At 37.2% G+C, this 20,494-nt stretch overlaps 1 protein-coding gene across 1 annotated transcript in view; it reads right to left on the bottom strand.

The window, feature by feature from the left end:
* Nucleotides 1-172: 172 nt before the first annotated feature.
* HGSNAT (heparan-alpha-glucosaminide N-acetyltransferase) overlaps nt 173-20,494 on the bottom strand; it is a 29,414-nt gene continuing 9,092 nt past the window's right edge. The window contains 6 exon segments of the mRNA XM_087945839.1: nt 173-2,807; nt 10,556-10,668; nt 10,752-10,822; nt 12,375-12,660; nt 13,215-13,333; nt 16,200-16,315. Of these exon segments, the coding sequence (XP_087801965.1) occupies nt 2,626-2,807; nt 10,556-10,668; nt 10,752-10,822; nt 12,375-12,660; nt 13,215-13,333; nt 16,200-16,315 (887 nt within the window). The 3' untranslated portion in view covers nt 173-2,625.

Below are 20,494 nucleotides of genomic sequence, written 5' to 3'. Positions count from 1 at the left end.
AGTTGTTTCTCCAACAAGAAATTAGCCTTCTGTTAAAACACTATATGGGCAAGATAGAGGCAATGAAAAAGCATATAAATGATGTGAAGTCTTGTTTAAAATCAACCAAATACAGCTTTATTGAATATGCAGTTTAAGAAATAAAATGTATTTTTTTTTCATAGAATTGAGGTCAAATTGTGCATTTTTATTTTATTGACAATTAGCCTCAGCTAATTCATATTGTATTATAGGGTTTTTTAGATAAAATAGACAATCGTTGTAAAACAATTTTGGAAAATTAAAAACATGCAATTCATTTCTACCCTTGCCTTCCTCTTTTTTGCCCACTTTTATTTTGAATTCTCCACCAATAGTTAAGAGATTGTATAACACAGAAATGCGCTGTAGTAGTCCATGGTGGATATGCAGCAGTTTCTGATCTCTCAATAGTTTTTTATGTAATGATATCCCAATCCATTAAGAAAATAGGGTGTGTGTTTGCAACATGGTTAAATCTTACCCTTGCAAATTGCTTGAGAATTCATAGGTAATAGCTGAGTGCAAAATCATTGCAATAGGAGGAAAAAACAAAGAGCCTGGAGAAACTAAAATGTTTAGAATGCCCATTATAAAATGGCATAATCTCATGACTCATTTCCGTAGCTCTTGGTGCTACAGTAGTGGTTATAGTGGAAACTTGTATTGGTAATCCTTGAACTTACAACCAATCATTTAATGGCAATTCAGAGTTACGATGCTGCTGAAAAAAGTGAGTTATGACTTGTCCTTGAAGTTACATTTGTACTAACTGCGTGGTCATATGATTGCAGTTTGGGTGCGTGGTAACCAGCTCATTTACAACAGTTGCAGTATTCTAGTCATATGGTCACGAGTTGTGGCCTTCCCAATTAGCTTTCAACAAGCAAAATCAATAACCAGATTTGGTTAACAACCATGTTAAAAATGGTCCTGGAATGACTTAATAACCGCATCACTTAGCAACCAAATTCTGGTCCCAATTGTGGTCATAAGTTGAGGACTAGTAATTTAACAATAAATGGTACTGTTGATTCTTCTCGTTAGGCCATAAATTATTTAATTTCTTGTGGAGAGAGTTATGCAGTGTGTTTGGGCAAGGATTAGTGATATCCTCTCTAGAACTTTAGTTATATTACTACATATATATTGATCTGTTTTTATTCTATTTTGGTAATTTATGCTAAAAATGAAACACGGTATTAGTTCCATTACTCTTTTAACTTGCAGTCATAAAAATATTCTTGTGACCAAATTTAAATTTGAATACAATTGTCTTTACCATGGATACTTTAATGCACTCCATTAAGGAGATCCAGACATTTCAGAACTTAAGATTCTAGGATGTGTTTCCATACCTTTAAAATCATTTGGAGATTTTACATAAAATCTTATGATACATGTATGATACTTATCACAGAACATTCTCAGTCTGTAAATATTTTAAAATGTTAACTAGAATGTTCTGCAACAAATACCATGCAGTTTTAACTTCACAAGATATAGCTCCATGGTCAATAATTTTTTTTGTGCTATTATAATTGCAGACATCACACAATCACCAGAGGAATCACCAAAGGTGTGAAGGAAGATTTCCGTCTGGCAATGGAGCGTCAAGTATCACGCTGTGGGGAAAACTTGATGATGGTATTGCATCGATTCTGTGTGAATGAGAAGATTTTGCTTCTTCAGACATTGAGCTGAGTAGACAGCATTTGAGCTCCTTCTTTGGAGCTGAAAAGCAAATAAGGAGGAAAATCATTATCATTCCATTGTGGCTAGCCAGTTATCCTTAGCTGCTGAAGCAAAGTTGCTGGAAAAGTATAGCCAAACTTCATGACTGATTTTGGCATTCTAAATAAAAGTTTTCAAAGTTAAAATCATGTTTTCATTAAAAAAATCTAGTTTAGACCCAAGATTGGATTTAAAATTGTGAGTATTAAAAGCAATAGAAATCCATAATTCCATTAGTCATATTGCAATAATTCATAAGTCATGTAAAGCAGATACAGATATTCATTATGATGTTTTGCCGGAGATCATTGTGGTTGAGTGTTCTGCCTGATATCATCAAGCAGGCAAGTCAGAGATAGATACAAGTCATTTGTAAGCAGACTTGGCTATTGCTTAAGAGCATCCTAGCTTTACAAAACAAATAGCATAGCTGAACTGAAGCTATGAAGGACACTGAAGAGTACTGTTGTTCATTCCATTCTACAATCCTGAATGGTTTTTGCAAGGAATTGTGGCACAATCAAATGGAACAGTCTTGCTGAACCTGCATAGTCCCAAATACCACCGTATGATCTATGTGATTTTTATGAGACAAATTTCTGAATAGTTGTGTACCAAAAAGTCTTTAAAAAATACCATTATTGGAAAGCATTCAGTATGTTTATTTAGAAATTGAATAATGTAGAAAATACAGTTTGAATAAAGTCTTGTTTTACTAAATAGAAGACCAACAAACCTTAAATATACAGATTTCAGTTCAAAATAATCTGGAATGTAAACCAAATACAGAACCCTTGGGGAAAAAAGTGACATTATGATGGGGGGAATACGATATTCTCATAGTCCATATTTTTTTATTTGTACTAAGTTGAATTATATCTTCCAAAATATCCTTTTCCGGTAGAGTATATATGATATGATAACCCATAAAGATGTAGCAATTAGATCCTGAGTCAAATGTTCGCTGTGCGATTGTGTATCATGCAGTTTCCATTTAAAAGGAAAATAGTCTTCAAATATTTCATGTCCTATATAAACAAGAATGGAGTTCATACCTGTAAAAAAATCAAAAATACCATCAGAAAAGTAGTAATGCATTACAGTGTGTGTGTGTTTGTTAGTTAAATTTGTTTGCCACCCATCTTGCTTTGAAGCAGCTCTGGGCAGCTTATAACATTAAAAGCAATGACTATGAAAGATCAGTTATTTCTTTTTTTTTTTTTTAATAAAGTTTTATTTGGGTTTTCACACACAAAATACAAGTAAAACATCTTTTTTGAAAATAGCATGGTCCCGGGTTGAACTTCTTTATACAGACACAAAACTCAATTTCATGCTCCTTTTTGTATTCTATTCCATATCTTGTACTATTTTACATTTTTTATATAGTTTTTCCCCTCTTTTTAATTTTCTCAATTTTATTTTGATTATCTCATCTCAATTATATTTATATTTAAATCATTATATTTATACTTTTGTCTGTTTTGTTTCAATTTCATATTATCTTTTCTCATTAAACAAATTTTCTCCTGTAGTTACTAATTGGAGTACGACGCCTTTATATCTTTTAATTACATCCATTGAACTCTTATTTAAACTTCAATATATACCTTAAGTTTATGACCTTCAATATAATACATAATACATAACTTCCAATCGAATTCTGCTTGGTACATTCTTATAATACACACTATATTCTTTAAAATAAAAAGAAAGATTGTAAATATATGTAATTATAAACCCTCATTCCATTCCAGTTCAGTTCTATCATTAATAATCATTAAAACCATACATCTTTAACACTTCTTTTCAATTAAATATCATACTTCCTTAAAAACACATATAATCTCCATAATTAATTTTTCCCTTATTTCTCTTCACATGTGTTTTATAAATAATTAAATATACCTTTTGTTACATTTATTTATTGACAAGCATTCCACTCAATTATGATAGCTATTTTATCAGACATTTTAATCATACATTGTTTCATATTTTCTAAAATTATTTCTGCTTCTAATATAACCATACTATCTTATGTACCTTTGCAGAATCCCTTTTTCCATTAAGTTTTCACCCATTATCTCTAAATAGGCCCTGTTTCTCTATATTTTGCTTCTGTCCTTTATAACTTCTTTTCCTTTCTTTCTTCCCTCTCATCTTCTCCCTCCCCTTTTTACCCCCTTGTCTCTCTAGTTCTAATTCTCTTTTCTGCATTTCCCTCTTCTGTTGCTTTCTGATTTTATACTTATTTTTCACTCTATTTTTTTTTTTTTGGAGTTGTTTTTCCCAATCTTAAACTTTCCATTCTCTTTCCCCTCTTTCCTTTTTTCCCACATCTAAGATTACTTGTTCATTAAAGATGGCTTCTTCTTTGTCGCAATCTTCTTGTTCTGCAGGCATTTCTTGTTGTTTCTCATAATTCCAAATCTCCATTTCTAAAAACTGAAATACGAATCCAAAAGAACCTCTCCCTTCTTGTGCATCTTCTTTGTACTTTTTAAGTTCCATTTTCAGTTCTTCTAAAAGTGGAGCCATTTTAAAAAGTTTTAAACAACCACCCGATTGATTTTAGTCATTCAAAACAATAACCAAGAATCCAGAAATCATCAAGTAATCCATATAGTCCCGAGTTATATCTTCTTATTTCTTTTTCCACTTTCTCTTCCTGGGGTTTTTGTTGTGATATTTCAGTTAGAATGTATCTTTTGGAAGTCTTGTTGAGATTTTGCTGTAAGTTCTTTTTTAATTCCAGGCAGTCTCCTCCCTTCCAGATCCTACCCTTTTATTCTTTTTCTCTCCTTTCCTGTTTTCAAAAGCTTTTAATCATCCAGAAATCTTTATTATCCCTTTGACTTTTTATTTTCAGCATTAAATGCCTATTGATATCAAAGTGGATTTTTTTCCCAATTTCTTGCTTAAGTCTCTTAGCTGTCAGTATAGGAAAAGGAGAAAACCAAATCTTTTCCCTTTTCTCTCTCCTTCGCAGCTTAAAAATATTCTTAGGGAACAATGTTATTGTTTTTTAATAGTTTCAATTCCAGGGTACCTTATTTGTTGCTTTTGCTGTTTGACCCGGTCAACCAAAACTTTCTCTTCTTATCTTCCTCCTGCACATTCTTTTCTGGTCGAGTTCTTCTTTGTGGTGGCCACTTCTGACCACCGCTGCAACTGCCTTCGGGAAAGGGAGTAATGGCGAGCTGGGGAGGAGAGATGCGGCTCTCCTCAACCCTGCTGGCAGTCTTCCCCCTCTTCACCACCTCTACGGGGTGGCTCAGCCCCGAAACCGGCCGGCTTGGGGCGCTCCAGCAGCGAGCACAGATCGAAGCCTCGCAGAGACGAGGTTTCGGTCTGTCGCTGAAGAAGCTCAAACCGGAAGTCGAAAGATCAGTTATTTCTAAGAACAAATCCAAAGTAAAGGTACAGTTAAAAGATGGAAAGGAGGGAGCAATGTGTGCAGGGAGATGAGATTTTCTCTTCAACCACACTCAGTGTATATTCCTTTGTTGGGGTCTCAAACCTCCTGGAAGAACCAGGCCCTTTGGAAGGTTGGAAGTCAATCTCACATCTGGATAAGATGTTCCAAAGGGCAGGCGCCACAGCAGAGAAGATTCTTCTGGACTCTGCCACCTGAAATTCCCTATCTGATGGGCCCCATAGCATTCCCCCTTGGCTGGGATAGGTAGGACAGGACAGTCCAATTGAAGTGAGATGGTTTCTTAAGTAACCTGGACCCATGCCATGAAGAGCTTTAAAGGTAATAACCATCACCCTGAATTTCACTCAGAAGCAACATGGTGTATACGTGGGCCACACTAGGGGTTCCCTGGAACCACAGTAATCTACATGTGAAATGACCAGGGCTTGAGTGATTAAAAACAGGGATTCTTGATCCAGGAAAGACCATAACTGGTACGTAACACAAAATGCAAAGGCTCTTGCCACCTACTCTTTGAGAAGGAGTTGTGAGGCAGGAGAACCCCCAAGTTGCAGTTGGATTTTGTAACCCCATCCAGAACTAAAACTGTTACAGTCCCAGATCTTGAAGCTCCATTAAAACCATTTGGCCTTGCCAGGTTTTGGCTGAAGACTATTGTCCCCTATCCAAGTCCTTACACAGCCTCTAGGCATGACAAGGTATCAGTGATAGCAACTTCCGGTTTGAAGGGCTTTGGCAGCGGCAGGAATCCGTGATCGTGCGCGGTTTCTGCTGCGCTCGCCACTTGAGTGCCCCGATCCAGCTGGATTTGGGGCTATAGTTACCCCATAGAGGTAACTGAAGATAGGGGAGATCTGGCAGTGGTCCGGGGGAATCGCAACCCCCCTCCTCAGCTGGCTTAACTCCCTTTTCCAAAAGGGGTGGAGCGGCGGTCAGTAATGGCCGCCACAAAGAAGCTCTCATCCGGATAAGAATGTGCAGGAGGAAGCTGAGAAAGTGAAGGTTTTGGCTAACCGGGATAACAAGCAACATTTAAAATACCGTGGAATTTAAATTTCATCAAAGATACATCGCTCCCAAAGAGATCTGGAAAAGCAGCGAATGAAAGTGAAAAGGGAAAGTTTTTTCTTCTTCTCATTCTCCTTCCTTACGGTGACAGCAGAATGAATGAGAAATTGGAAAAACCCACTTTGGCATCAGCAGGTAATTAAACCGGAAAATTAAAGCCAAGGGGACAATAAAGAATTCTGAACTTTGGGGAAAAAAAACTTTTTTTTTTTGCTGTAAGTGGGAAGGGAGAGGAAAAGAATTAATATTAAGATTTTGCTGGAGGAGGCTGCTTGGAATTTACAAGACGAGCTAAATTGTAACAAGACTTCTAAAAGATACATTTTAATTGTAACTTTGCAACTGAATTGTAACCCCAGAAAGAGGAAGTGTAAAAAGAAGAAAGTGTTAAGTGAAACAGTCTGTGTGCATTTGGATTGCTTGGTGACTTTGGGACTTTTGGAAATTACTATTTGAAAGATTTAAAACATTTGGGTTGTTTAAAAAAATTTCTACAATGGCATTACTTGTCGATGAACTGAAAATGGAATTTAAAAAGTATAAAGAAGAGGAACAAGAAGGGAAGGGCTCTTTCGGCTCTGTTTTCCATTTCTTAGAAATGGCGATTTCTACTTACTTCTACAAGAACAAGATGAAGAAGAAGCCATCTTTAATGAACAAACAACTTTAACTGGGGAAGAAAAGGCAAAGGGAAAAAAAAGCAAAGAGAATGGAGAATTTAAGACTTAAAAAAACAACCAAAAAAGGGAAAAATAAGGTGAAAAGTCAATACAATGTCAGAAAGCAACAGAAAAGAGGAATACAGAAGAGGGTGGAGATCAAGAAACAAGGGGGTAAAAAGGCTAGACTGGAGAAGCAAGGAAGGAAAAAAGGGCAGAGAAGCTATAAAGGTTTGAAACAAGATGTAAAGAAACAGGATTTATTTAGAGATAATGGGTAAAAATATAACTAAAAAAGATTCTGCAAAAGTACATAAGATTGTATTGTATTTGTATTTGAAATAATGTTAGAAAATTGGAACATTATGATTATAAAATGGGATAAAATATTAAAAGGAATGTGTAAAATGTTTAAGACTTAAATGAATATTAATTTTAACGATAGAGTTTAATTGCTATGGATTATTGTTTTAGTTATATTATAAACTTATTATTTTTTCTTATTTTAAAATATAGTACGTAGCTTTAGAATGTACTAAGCAGAATCCGAATGAAAATTATGTACTACTTTAAGTGTTAAATTTAGGGGAAAGATATAAAGGCGTCATACTCCAATCAGTGATTACAGGAGAAATTTTGTGTTAATGAGAAAAGATAATAGATAGTTGAAACAGACAAAAGATATAAGTATAATGATTTAAATTGAGATGAAATAAATAAAATAGAATTAAGAGAGTGAAAAGAGGGGAGAAGCTAATATAGAAAATGTAGAATGGTAAACAAGATATGAAATGGTATATAAAAGTGAGCATGAATTTGAATTTATGTCTGTACAAAAAGATGTAACCCGGGACTAAGCCGCTTTTCAGAAAGAAGTTTTATGTTTTCATGTTTTTTGTTTTGTTTGTGTATGTTTGTTTAAAATTAATAAAATTTTGGAGAGAAAAAAGATATCAGTGATAGCATCACTTGTTCACCAGAGATGGAGATATAAAGTTGAGTATCAGCATACTGATGATACCTCCACCCATGATGGTGAATGATCTTACCCAATAATTTTATATACATGTTAAAAAGGATGGAGAAAGTGCAGAGTCCTGCAGCATATTACAAAGAAGTGACCATAGACTTGATTTCTCTCTATTAACACCACTAAGGGACTGGCCTTAGAGAAAGGAGCAAAACCAGCACAAGACTGTGCTGCCCAGCCACAAACCCCATAGCTGGCCCAAAGGGATAGGGTTGAAAGCTGCAAAGAGAGGTCAAGAGTGAAAGAATGGTTGCCCAACTTTCATCCTGCTCTTGTTAAAGATCAACAAGTGTTATTTTTATTCTACAACTAGGCCTAAATTGTGATAGGAAGGTGTCAAAATAATTAAGGAACCTCTGAAGCTGTCAAGCAACCACCTCTTCTACTATCGTTCCGAGAAAGGAAAAATGGAAACTGAACAAAAACTGTCCAGATAGATAAGATCAAGTGATAGTTTTTAAGGAGGGGGTAATCCAGGCCCTCTTTGAAGCCCCCAGAAACCTCCCCTCTTGCAATGAAGAATGTATTACTGCTTGAATCCACCTGGCAGTCACCACTGGAAGCTTTCACCAATCAGGATGGACAAGAATCTAACTGACAGGTGGTTAATCCTATCCATTCATCATGTCCAGCAGAATTAAACTGTTCCCAGCTAACCGGTCAAGACCTTTCCTTGGGCAGCTCATATGACTTACACCATGCATAGGTTCCAACTGAGAACAAATCCAAGTGATTTTGTCCATCAGATGTTGAACAAATTCCTCTGTTTGACCCTGAAGATGATCATCTAAGATTCTAAGCCCTCCTACCCTAGGAGAGACTGGGTGATACAAAACAGGACCAATGGGAGACATTGCAAATGCAATACGGGTGTAGAAATGCTGCTGTTTCTGTGCTTTTAGTGCCACAAGATAAACCATAAATCAGCTGTAAGTCAGATTCACCCTTCATTTTCCTCCAGTGTAATCTAGGCGTCTCTTAATTTTTTCCAGAATCTGCAGTTCCTCCATGAACCTTGTGGAAAATTGGGAGAGATGGGTTGAGAGGCCACATAGTCCTGGCTGTCCTTTGATTCCAGGATGTCTGCAGGGGTTCTCAGCATCCATGTTATGGTTGTCCCAAAGGTGCTTTTTCAGTAGGCAATTGGACTTTCTTGTTTTTTCTTTTGAAGACATTTTGCTTCTCATCCAAGAAGCTTCTTCAGCTCTGACAGGATAGTGGGGAATGGAAGGATTTATATTCCTTGCAGATGGACAAAAGGATCCAGATTACCAGCTGTCTGCAAGAAATATAAATTCATTCCCCACTATCCTGTCAGAGCCAAAGAAGCTTCTTGGATGAGAAGAGAAACATCTTCAAAAGAAAAAACAAGAAAGTCCAGTTGCCACCTGAAAAAGCACCTTTTGGACATTGATTCCAGGATATTACCAAGGCTTTGGCTAGATTGTGCAGCAAAATCCCTAAAATATTCCCCCATTCCCTTGAACACATTCTGGTCCATCAGTTTTTGAAAATAGATCACTCAAATGGGTCTGGCCTCCCTGCATGGAGTGTGTGTGGTTGCATAAGAGATCTCAAGGTTACCAGGGTGTGAACTGACCATAATGGGACAATGTTATATTCTCCACCAGATCATGTTGCTCTGACAAGAAGATCATATGTTTAACTACTGTCTCAACTTAGGTCTTAGATGATCTGATAGGTCTATGGCCACCATGATGACCATGAACTCCGGGCCGCTTCAGATGCCAAAGCTAGGAATGGCAGGTTGAAGTCTTTCAGAACCTTAAGTCTAGGGGAACTCCACTGGCTGCCTCAAAATGGCCTCCAGCAGCTCAGGCAGGCAGACTGTCATACAGCAGGCATCCTGGTATAATAGCAACAATCCCAATTCATCCCATCAGCCCAGCTTCAGAAACAGTCTCACAACCAGAAACTTATGGAGCCCAGTCCCTGAATGCCAAGAGATTCTCAAATGATCCACTGCCACCCATCCCACCTACCCTACCCTGGAGTCTCCAGCTTCACTTTCAGTCCTCTTCCATGGCTTCTAAATAACTTGAAAATTTCTATAAAGCACAAATAATGACCCATATGTCAATTTGCAATAATCGTTAAGAGGATTATGGAAGTAAAATCCTATAAGCTACAAAGATAATATCACAAAAAATAAAAAAAAATGTTTAGATGATTTCTATCGCACAGGTTATGCCACCATTATTTTCAGTTGTCCCTAAAACTACTCAAGTTTCTTTTATAATTAATCCAAATTAGACTTTATTCCAAGATATTCCTACAGAATAATCAAGCCATATCAATCCAGCAGCTATTTCATCCATATTGCAGGGAATCATTAATTCAGCCATAAGTTGATGACGGCATATGTCATGATTGCAGGAAATTCAGTCCACTTGTTAGCAAAATAATTCAGTGCTATAGAAATTGAACAATGCATCTGGTGAGGCAGCTGGAAGAATAAACCAGTGTAAAACTACTAGATAGAAACTGCCAAGTATGAATCAACAAAGAAAATCTACCAAGGTCTTCATAGCCACCTAGATTTTTAATCCGAAAAAAGTTAAATATTTTCTTTTTAAGCATACTCACCTGGATAGAAAAATGGAGCACCTGACCATACCTTCTTAACATCTATAAGATAGTATATCAACAGCAGAAGTATAAAGGCAAAGCTGCTCAGTGTTGTCACGTATGAAATTGACCTGCAGGAATGTCAAAAAGTAATCTAAGATTTATCTATCAAATAATCAGTTTATATAATAAAATGACTCCATATGTTCCTCACCATAAATTCTTGTTAATTGGAATGAAGCCTGCATCTTTTGAGCATTTTGTCAACACCATAGAAATGACACCCTAAAAAACACACAGATATTTTGGATGAAATAAATGCCTGACTTACAGAATGTTCTGTTTATTAGTTCATTCTCTAGAAAACTGTTTTATATTCCTAGTCTCAGTAAGCAATCATTCAATAATCTGCAATATGCAATTAGGCACTTTCAATACATACCTCTTCCAAACAACAGTTTCTAAGATTTTTTTTTCACTGACATAATCATCAGAACAATTATGTTTAAACTTTAATTTTACAGAAACTTAAATACAATTTGCTTTAGCACTCTAACAACCCTTTTTTAATTATGAAATTTGTCGTCCATCTCACTATGAGATGCTTTTAATGCTTACATTAAAAATGGTAAAACCATAAATAAATAAATAAGATAAATCTAACAGTAAGTAAATATATAAGTATACGAAACAGTAAGAGTAAGAATACAAAGTTATGGAAGCAGGATGTATAGCAGGGGAGGTAGGATTAATTAGTCCATTACCACTGCCAGTGTGATATCCTCCACTGAGGTCCTAGGCCAAACTGCACAGCCAGAACTTCAGACTCTTACTGAAGAAGGGTGAGGGCAGATCTCACCCCAGGGGCGCAACATGTTCCAAAGGGCTAACACTATGGCAGAGAAGGCTCTTAATTCTGGACCCCACCAGCCAGGCTCCTTGACCAATGAGATCTGCAGCATGTGTCCTCTGCCCAGCATGATTGAGATGGATCAAGTAACCTGGATTCATGCCATGCAGAATTTTATAGATAACCAATACCCCAAAAGCAAACCAGCAGCCAAGTGCAGCTTGCAGAACAGCAGTGTAACATAACCTCTCTATGGGACCCAAAGACTGCCCACACCTCCAGTTGAAGCTTCGGAATGCTTTTGTGTAGTCCCATGCAGAGCTTTAGATCTAGAAATGTTGTTTGTTCAGATATTTCTTCTGACACTGAACTTCTATGTCATGAGACTGGGAGCAACACATAGGCATAGTTATTCTATTCAAGTTAGAAAGTAAGAATTGCATGGGAGTTACCTGTGCCTGCCTGTCACTTAGTGCTAGACATCTGGATGGAAATTTTTTGTTACATTTATTTTATTTTAAATTTATTTTAAAATAGACCTAAAGTAAATTTAGAGCTATGAAAAATATATAACTGTAACAATTGCAGTAATTCACTGAAATTATTGTTCAATAGGACAGACTTTGAGTTAAATAAAATAAAATTAAGTGAAGATGGGGAAAAAAATAGCCATGCCATTCTACTTATTGTTAGCACTAGAACTTACTGCACTTACTGAAAAATAGGTGAAATTGCTCCAGCCATTGTATTTCTTATCTGCTTTCTAAAGTCTTGGACATGGGGTATCTCAACTATTTCTGCAATATGCAATCATAAAATTACTTTAAGAAATTAGAGAATGGTAATATTGATTTCCTGGTTTGCATGAAATTGTGAGTGAAAGTTCTGTCAGATAATCTGTATTTTCTTTACCTTTTAAAAATAACGTATTTCTAATGAAAATATTATCTAAATACATTAAGAAGTACAGTTACTTGATTTCAAGGCATAAATACAAAAAGTAAAAAGCTGGCAGCAAGTTTGAAGAATTACAAAAATTAAAATCATGTTTTGCCTTCCAATGTTCTTAATAAGCAGTGATAAAACTTTTAAGCATGTTAAACCATTTTACAAATAGTTGATAGATGTTTGGAATGTTTAACTCACATTAGAAGATGGATGTTGATAGATATGTTTTCCTCCTAGCAGCAAATGATCAATGTAAGCTGCTGCCCCTCCAGTACAGTTGGGAAAGTTTCCAAAACTGCCAATGCCTCCAGGTCCAAGGTAGCCTCTACAGGAGGGAAAAAAAAGTGAGTCATATGTTAACATGGGTGTGAGCAGACTGATTTGAAAGGGTCAGGAGATCTTTTTGTGTAATGTTAATATAAAGAGAAAGCAGCTTTGTAAGCTGTTAAGATTGTACAATGGATTCCAGAATATGTCGACAATTTCCCTAACTGGCCAGTGTCCACCATTTCATCTCACTGCTGTTTCCACTGTCCATCAAAATCCAAAAACAGGATCCTCATCACAAAATTCTTAGCCTATGTGTCATATCTAAGCCACATTAACAGCCCATTAGGAGTTCCATATGCGAATCACTGTAAACAAAAAGGCAGTCTAGGGATAGATAGCACTCCTAGAATAGCTAGCTCCAACTGATTTTAGTAAAACTTCTTCATGAGAATATTGTAGTCAGTTGTCCCCCAAGTTAACTAATGGCAAAGAACTATTATCTGAATGTTAAACATTGAAGTGTTATTAACAGGAACAGCGTATTAAATCCTACAGGTATCTGGAAAAGATAGCATTGAAAAAAGAAAAAGTATTTAAACTTCAACTGACTTTGGACACCCAGGTACACTCAGAAAGAAGGTGAGGCACAGCCAAAGTCCTTCAAGGGCCAACATAAAAAGCCACTGGGGCCAATAAGGAAGAATATCTTGAAGAGCTGGGTAGGAAGTCTATTAAAACACAGAAAGAAAAGTAAAATGTAAGTAATTAAGGTTTCATTGGGAAACTCATACAAGTGCTGGATTTGCTGAAGGTATTCACTCTATTAACACCATTTGTATACTTTCTAAGTTTTTCTTCTACTAAATGTCTTCATAACAGTAGTTAACTTCAGCCACTCACTAACACAGGTTATGGTCCAATCTTTTTTTTTTTTTTTTGCAGAATGGAAAAGAAAAACGAATAGAACAGGGATGTCAAACTTGATTTCATTGAGGGCTGCACCAGGGTTGTGTTTGACCTTGGGGGGTGGAGGGGCCAGGGGGCATGGGTAGCTTGGTGTCACTTGTCGAGGCTCTGTTTTCAGCTGTGACAGCCTCCTGCAGCCTCTGCCACCGAAAATGGAGCCCAGGGAGCCACGCGTGGTCTGCCTGGGCTCCATTTTTGGTCGTGATGGCCTCCTGCATCCCCAATCTCTGTTTTCGCTAGCAGAGGCACTGCAGGCCAGTCCTTCGCTGTTTCCGGGCAGCCCTGTGGGCCAGATCTAAGCATCCCTGGTCCGGGCCTGATCTGGCTTGCAGACAAACCCCTCTAATAGAAGCTCATACACTTGTATTGTGTTTAGGCTATTTCAGTGGTTCTCAGTGCAGATCAAGCATCACAGTCAGATAACTGATTTGTTATCTAATAACTTAATTTTATCATTCTTCCATTTTTGATTTTTTAGAGCAGTCCATAAAAAGAGCAATAGTCATTAACCAAAAAAAAATTAAATAAATGTTAACAGTATTAAACATTAAAACAGCAAGCAACAGTAAAGCACCTCAGTAAAGCATTAGGAAAGGCCTACCTAATCCCAAAGCCCATTCCTCACTCCTTTCTTTGGTTCATTGCCTATCCTAATAAGATATTTGAAGGAGTACTTTAAACCTGCATGCTTATTACATAGTTCACTCAATGTGGAAGAGAAGGCTCCATGTTGTTTTGGGCTTTAAAGCTAAGTGTTGACTCTTTTGTCTGTTTTAAGAATAGATGAGAGAACTATGTTCAGGTAGTAAACATGATATAATCTAAACACATTTCAAATATTGAACGCCAAGAATAAGAAGCAGAAATTAGCAACTTTATCCTTGAAAGATTTAATAATCTAGGCTTCTACAGGGTGCCTGAAGTCACCTTTTGGACCCAATTGGAGAATGCTTTAATTCAGGAGCAGCTCCACCAGATGACTCTTAGAATGCAACAGCAGCATAAAAGTCTTGTATTTTCTGAAAATTACTCTCATGTATTGTTCTTTAAAGCATCCTGAAAAAAGATATCTGTCTAAATCATTTCTGAAGCCTATTGCTTCCTTGCTGCCACCATCATTACAATGCGGGATCAATAATAAAGCCTTCTGTGTTCAATGAGTCACATCATTTACACAACTGTGTTCTCACTCACCAGTTTCATTTTTCTATAGGATTTATAAGATAGAAGCCTACAGGGTTTTGTTAATTATTGAGTAATTGGACTTTATTTCTCCTTGAAGATGTTTAGCCCCTGTTCCAAGAAGTTCTGACTGAATGTTGGAGAATGGAAGGATTTATATTCTTGAAGTTATCTGGTCATTAGCACTCATTCTGAGACTCATTGAGGCCACTTAAAGGTTTATTTGTGCTCTCAAGGTCATCTGAATAGTGCAAATGGGCATGGAACCTTCTTGGAACTGCTGAAAGAACTGTATGGTAAACAGGAGATAGGTGGGGTTGTTGCGGGAGGACTCTTCAATTTTAATATAGATGGCCTCTTTGATCCCTCTTTCAGACCAGCTATCCCCCCTGTCCAGAATGTGGACTTTGCCGTCTTCGAAATAGTGGCCTTTGTCTTTTAAATGCAGGTGGACTGTTGAATCTTGTCCTGGTGGTTTGTTCTATGTTGTGCCATGTGTTTATGAAGTGGTTGTTTTGTTTCTCCAAAGCACAGATCTGTCCATTTCTCACTGCATTGCACTGCATATATCATATTAATCAGGTTGGGTCTGGGTGTTTCATTCTTGGGGTAGACAAACTTCTGCCTTAGTGTATTCTTGGGTTTCAAAATATGCATGTACAGTATGTTATATTGGTTGAAATCCTTTTGAGCTTTTCAGCTCCTCTTGCAACATATGGAATGACATGGTTTTCTTTATTGTTCTCTTCTTTGTTATGGACAAAGAAACAAAACGCATGGCACAACATAGAAGAACAAACCTATCAGGATAAGTTTCAACAGTCCATCTGCATTTGAAAGACAAAGGCCACATTCTGGAAAGAGAGGACTGCTGGTTTGAAAAGACTCAAACAGACCCTCTATATTAAAATTGAACACTCCTCTCTCAACAGATGGGAAGGGATACCATGCCACCTATCTCCTATTTGTAACACAATTCTTCTAACAGTTCCAAGAAGGTTCCACACCCATTTGCACTATTCAGGTGACCTTGAGGGTACAGATAAACCACCAAATGGCCTCAATGATTCTCAGAGAGAATGCTAAGCAACAGATGACTGCAAGGAATATAAATACTTCCATTCTCCACCATTCAGTCATAACTGAAGAAGCTTCTTGAATGAGAAGTCTTCAAGGAAAAACAAAGAAAATCCAATTGCCTTTTGAAAAAACACCTTTGGGACAACCATGACCTGGATGACTGAGAATCTCCATAGGTATTGGGGTAAATCAATTATTGAAGCAAGGGAGAGAACTGATATTTGTGTTTGATACATTTGATAAATTCTATTTTTGTTTTTCTAAATTACTTATTGAAGCAGAGTTTTAATTAAATACTTTGAATCAGGGAAAGCCAATACTCTTTTCACTTTATGTTAAAATACTAGTGTTAAACCATTCACTGACCAGAGTACTGTTCTCAGGCGCAGGTTTTGCAAAGAACAGTTCTAGTGTCGCAACAACAAAATAAGTGCAAGCCAATCTTTGGAGCACACCTGGAATTCGTAGATTATCCAAAGAAACTAAAAAATACAAATAAAAGCAATGTAAGTGAGCATAAAAGTTTACAGAATAATGGATGCAGAAGTAGATCTGATGCTGATCAACATATATAGTTTCCAAATTAATAATGTTATAAATGTATTTTAATATAAGCAAATTAAACCAATTACTTTAAGAAATATTCTGTAGGAAGCAAGGAAAATTGGTTTTCTTGATTGGAAATAAGTAATTTGTTTAAGGGAGACTATTGGAAGTTAACAATTCTAGTATTAATCTCAGTCATCATCAATTTCTTGATACATCATCTAATTTGGTGTTCAAATTAGCCTATATTGCTCAAAACAAAATTCTTTACAAAAGGATTTTGAACATTTATGAAACTTCTCAAATGGATTCCTTTATCACTCAGTCTTTTTTCTATAAATAGGTATGTAATTAAATAAAAATATTTTTATCTAATTATGTTTATGTTCATATTTGGAAATGTCAAAATAACAAGAGCTATGTATACTAGCATTTAAAGATCACTGAAATGCAGAGCTCCCCTATTTTCGAAGTCTACTGTGCCTAGACAAAATATCCCATTGTTTATTTTGCTACGTTAGAAAAGTGGTGCTACTTTGTGCGTGAATGTAACAGTAACAAAATAATATAGTTGTAAGGGACTTCAGAGTGCTATCAAGCCACACTTTGTCCTGTGTAATTATTATTTAGTTTAACTGTTCAGTCATGCCTGAATCTTGGTGTGATGACCAAGGACCGGGTACAAAAGCAACACAGCCGAAAAAAGGCTTAAATCCCTTTTATTGTTCCAACTTTCCCCCCCAAAGTTCCCAGAGTTCACTGTAAGTCCCAGAGCAACACTCCAAACACACACGCACACACCCCTCCACTAGTTTCTGGCTGCTGTGAGTTCAGAGAAGCAGCCAGTTCTGAGAGCAAACATAGTTCTGGTAACTTGGTTTCAGGGTTTCCTCGTTACATGGAGGGGTCACTGGGACTGCAGCACAACCCGAAGCAGAGCTGTGTTGCTGAGTACTTGCCCATGGCCAGGCCAGGCCAAGCCAAACAAGGCAAGTCAAACTCAGACTAAGCGCTATTAAGACAAGGTAGCAAGATGTTGACAACTGCAAGCATGGCTGGAAAAAGGCAACACTTGTTCCCCAAAAACGCCCCTCCCCACAGAATCCCTTTAAATCTTATTCCCCAGGTGAGCCTTGTGATGAGGGAGGGACGCCGTCCCCAAGACTCCCCGAGCCGTTGCGCTGATCCTGCCTCCTCTCTACCCTCCGTGCTCAAGGATCAGGTGGGGGAGGTAATCTCTGTTGCTCCTCTGCCTACTCTTTCTCCCTCTTCCCTCGTTGGGTTATCCTGTGCCCTCTCTATCGCTGGCCACTCCTTCAAGGCCCGAGGAACCTGGGACTGCCTCGTCCTGCTCCACCGGTCGCTCCTCCAGGATCAGAGAGGCCATGCCATCCTCTGTTGGCCTTTGCTCCATCTTGTCCTCCTCCTTGGCCTCAGGCTCCGATGGGGCTATGACACTTGGTGATTTACAGGCAAGTGCTCTCCATGCTACCCTGTCAAGCATGGCTTTTTTGAATCAGCTTGGACGGAATCAAGCCAGCCTGTTTATTTGCCTTTTCTTTTTGATCCACTAACCCAGGGGTCCCCAAACTTGGCAACTTTAAGATGTGTGGACTTCAGCTCTCGGAATCCTCCAGCCAGCTGTGCTGACTGAAGAATTCTGGGAGTTGAAGTCCACACGTCTTAAAGTTGCCAAGTTTGGAAACCTCTGCATGAACCATTCCTAGCATCATTGACTTCTCCAATGAATTTGCATGCATGGCCAAAGTAAATCAGACATAGTCTTGTGATTTTAGCTTCTAGTGATGTTTCTGGTTTTATATAATTCAGCACACCTCCCTGGCTGTCCATGGTATATGCAACAATTTATGCCAGCACCACAGTTCAAAGGCATCAATTCTTCTTCAATCAGCCATTCTTACTGCCCAATTCTCATGTCCATATATCATTATAGGGAAGACTATTTCTCTAACTAGTCTGCTTTTTGTATTTATATCAATATCTCTGCTTTTCCAGATCTTATTCATGTTAACCACTGCAGTGCAGCCTAAGGTTATACTGTGTTTGATTTCAGGTGTGGAACTACCATATTGAACAATTTTTGATCCAAAGAAGATAAATTTTCAAACGAGTTCAATTTCCTCCTTGTTCATTTGCAGCTGTTGTCATTATCTTTATTTTCCTGAAGTTAAGACTCAACCCTACTTTTTTTCCACTTTCATCCTTAATTTTCCAGATAACTTTTTCCAGATCTTCCTTATTTTCAATGAAAGTGTTGTATCATCTGCATATCTCAAATTATTTATGGTTCTGCCTACAATCTTCTCTCCCAAATCTATTCCAGGTCTAATTTCTGAACGATCACTTCAGCATACAGATTGAAAAAATGGCAATAAAATACATCCTTGTCTAACTCTTTCTGATCTTGAACCAATCTGTATTGCCAGAATGTTCTCACTGTTGCCTTCTGATCAGTGTATAGTGATTTGGTAAGTCTAATCAGGTGGGGTGAAACACCAAGATTACACAAAGCCAAACATCATTTATTGTGTACAGAGTCCAAAGCTTTTCTGCAATCTATAAAACACATATAGAGATCCTTTTGATATTCGTGTGCCTTTTCCATAATCCATAATCCCATTAATCTTAATAATTCTGTAGGTATTTAATTAATACCTGGGGCTTTCCAATTTGGCAATTTCTCCATATTTCCTCTTTCAAGATGTTTGGCTCTTTATTAATTGAATAGTCATTGTAATCTTGATGGTGAGTTAAACTGCTATACAGTCTTTCCGTATATTATTTCTACCTGCTTTTTAACTTCTGGTTGTCCCTCACTACATTTCCATTGCTATCTTTAACAATTCCTTGCTATGCTGAAAAGGTGGATCGCATCATTTTCACTACAGCAAACATGATTCTGGTATGTCCCTTTCTATTAGGTTCTTCCAGATGTCGACACTGCTTCTCCCACTGCCTATTTTTGTCTTTCTTGGCTTCCTGTTGGAAAATTGCATTCAGGCTTATAACTTCATCCTTATTACCTTTGGCTCTGGCAGCGCAACACTGATCAATTATTTTGATGGTGTCATCATATAGCTATTTGTTTGTTCTCTTTGGTTTTGACATGACACATGCTTTCCAGTAATTTCCATGATGTTAGCTTGGGTCTCTCACCCCCATTCATTTGGTCTTTCCCTTCTAGTTCAAACCTATTCTTAACTTTTAAGGTGTTACCTAGATAAGATGTGTTTCACACTGAATTTTGGGGAGAAAGTAATTTTTTTCACTTTGCACAGTTTGAGCTACAGTTTAGCTATTAGCTGATGGTTTGAGCTACAATCAATGCCAGTAATGTCTTAATAGATGCAACTGAATCTTCTCAGAGTTGTTGACAATGTGAAGTCTACCTGATTCCAATGTTGTCCATTTGGCATTGTACATGTGCTGTGTTGAGTAAACCATGTGTTCATTATGCTGAGATTATTTTCCTGGCAAAATTGTACTAGGCAATCACCAGCTTCATTCCAATCACTTAGCCCAAACTTGCCTAATATTCTTGTAACTTCTTCTTGGCCTACTATTACCCTGAAATTGCCTATAATATACACAAATTTTATTTTTTGGGGTATTTGCTTGTGAGCACATTGAAGCTCATTGTAAAAAAAAAAGTTTAATTTCATCATCATTTGAGTCTGCAGTTGAAGCATAGATCTGTAGTATGGTGATATTGAGTGCCTACATCCAATTCTATATATACAATGTGCTCTGTGTATGCCTAAAAGAGAGAAATAATGTTTACATCTTTGCAATCTACATTTCTCTATGACATGGGCGTCAAACTCGTGGTATCATGACGTCATATGACGTTTCATGATGGTTTTTCCCTTTGTGGAGTTGAGGTAGGCGTGGCTTGTGTGTGACATATCCACCCCGTGGAATGCCAGTTTGACAATCTTGCTCTATCATAAAGAGAAGGTCACGTAACATTTCAACCTGCTGATGATAAAGATTGGGTCTGAAAGATCAAGAAAAAGTATGTCTGGAAATTAAGTGTAACAATATGCTTTTATTGCTCACATGACATGGATTTTAAGGCCAGGTAACTTAACTGA

This window comes from Notechis scutatus, chromosome Z (assembly GCF_049901735.1).
Source record: "Notechis scutatus isolate UNSWTSFEM ecotype Mainland chromosome Z, rNotScu1.2, whole genome shotgun sequence".
In the NCBI taxonomy this organism is placed as follows: domain Eukaryota; kingdom Metazoa; phylum Chordata; class Lepidosauria; order Squamata; family Elapidae; genus Notechis; species Notechis scutatus.
This window is presented reverse-complemented; position numbering and strand designations above follow the sequence as displayed.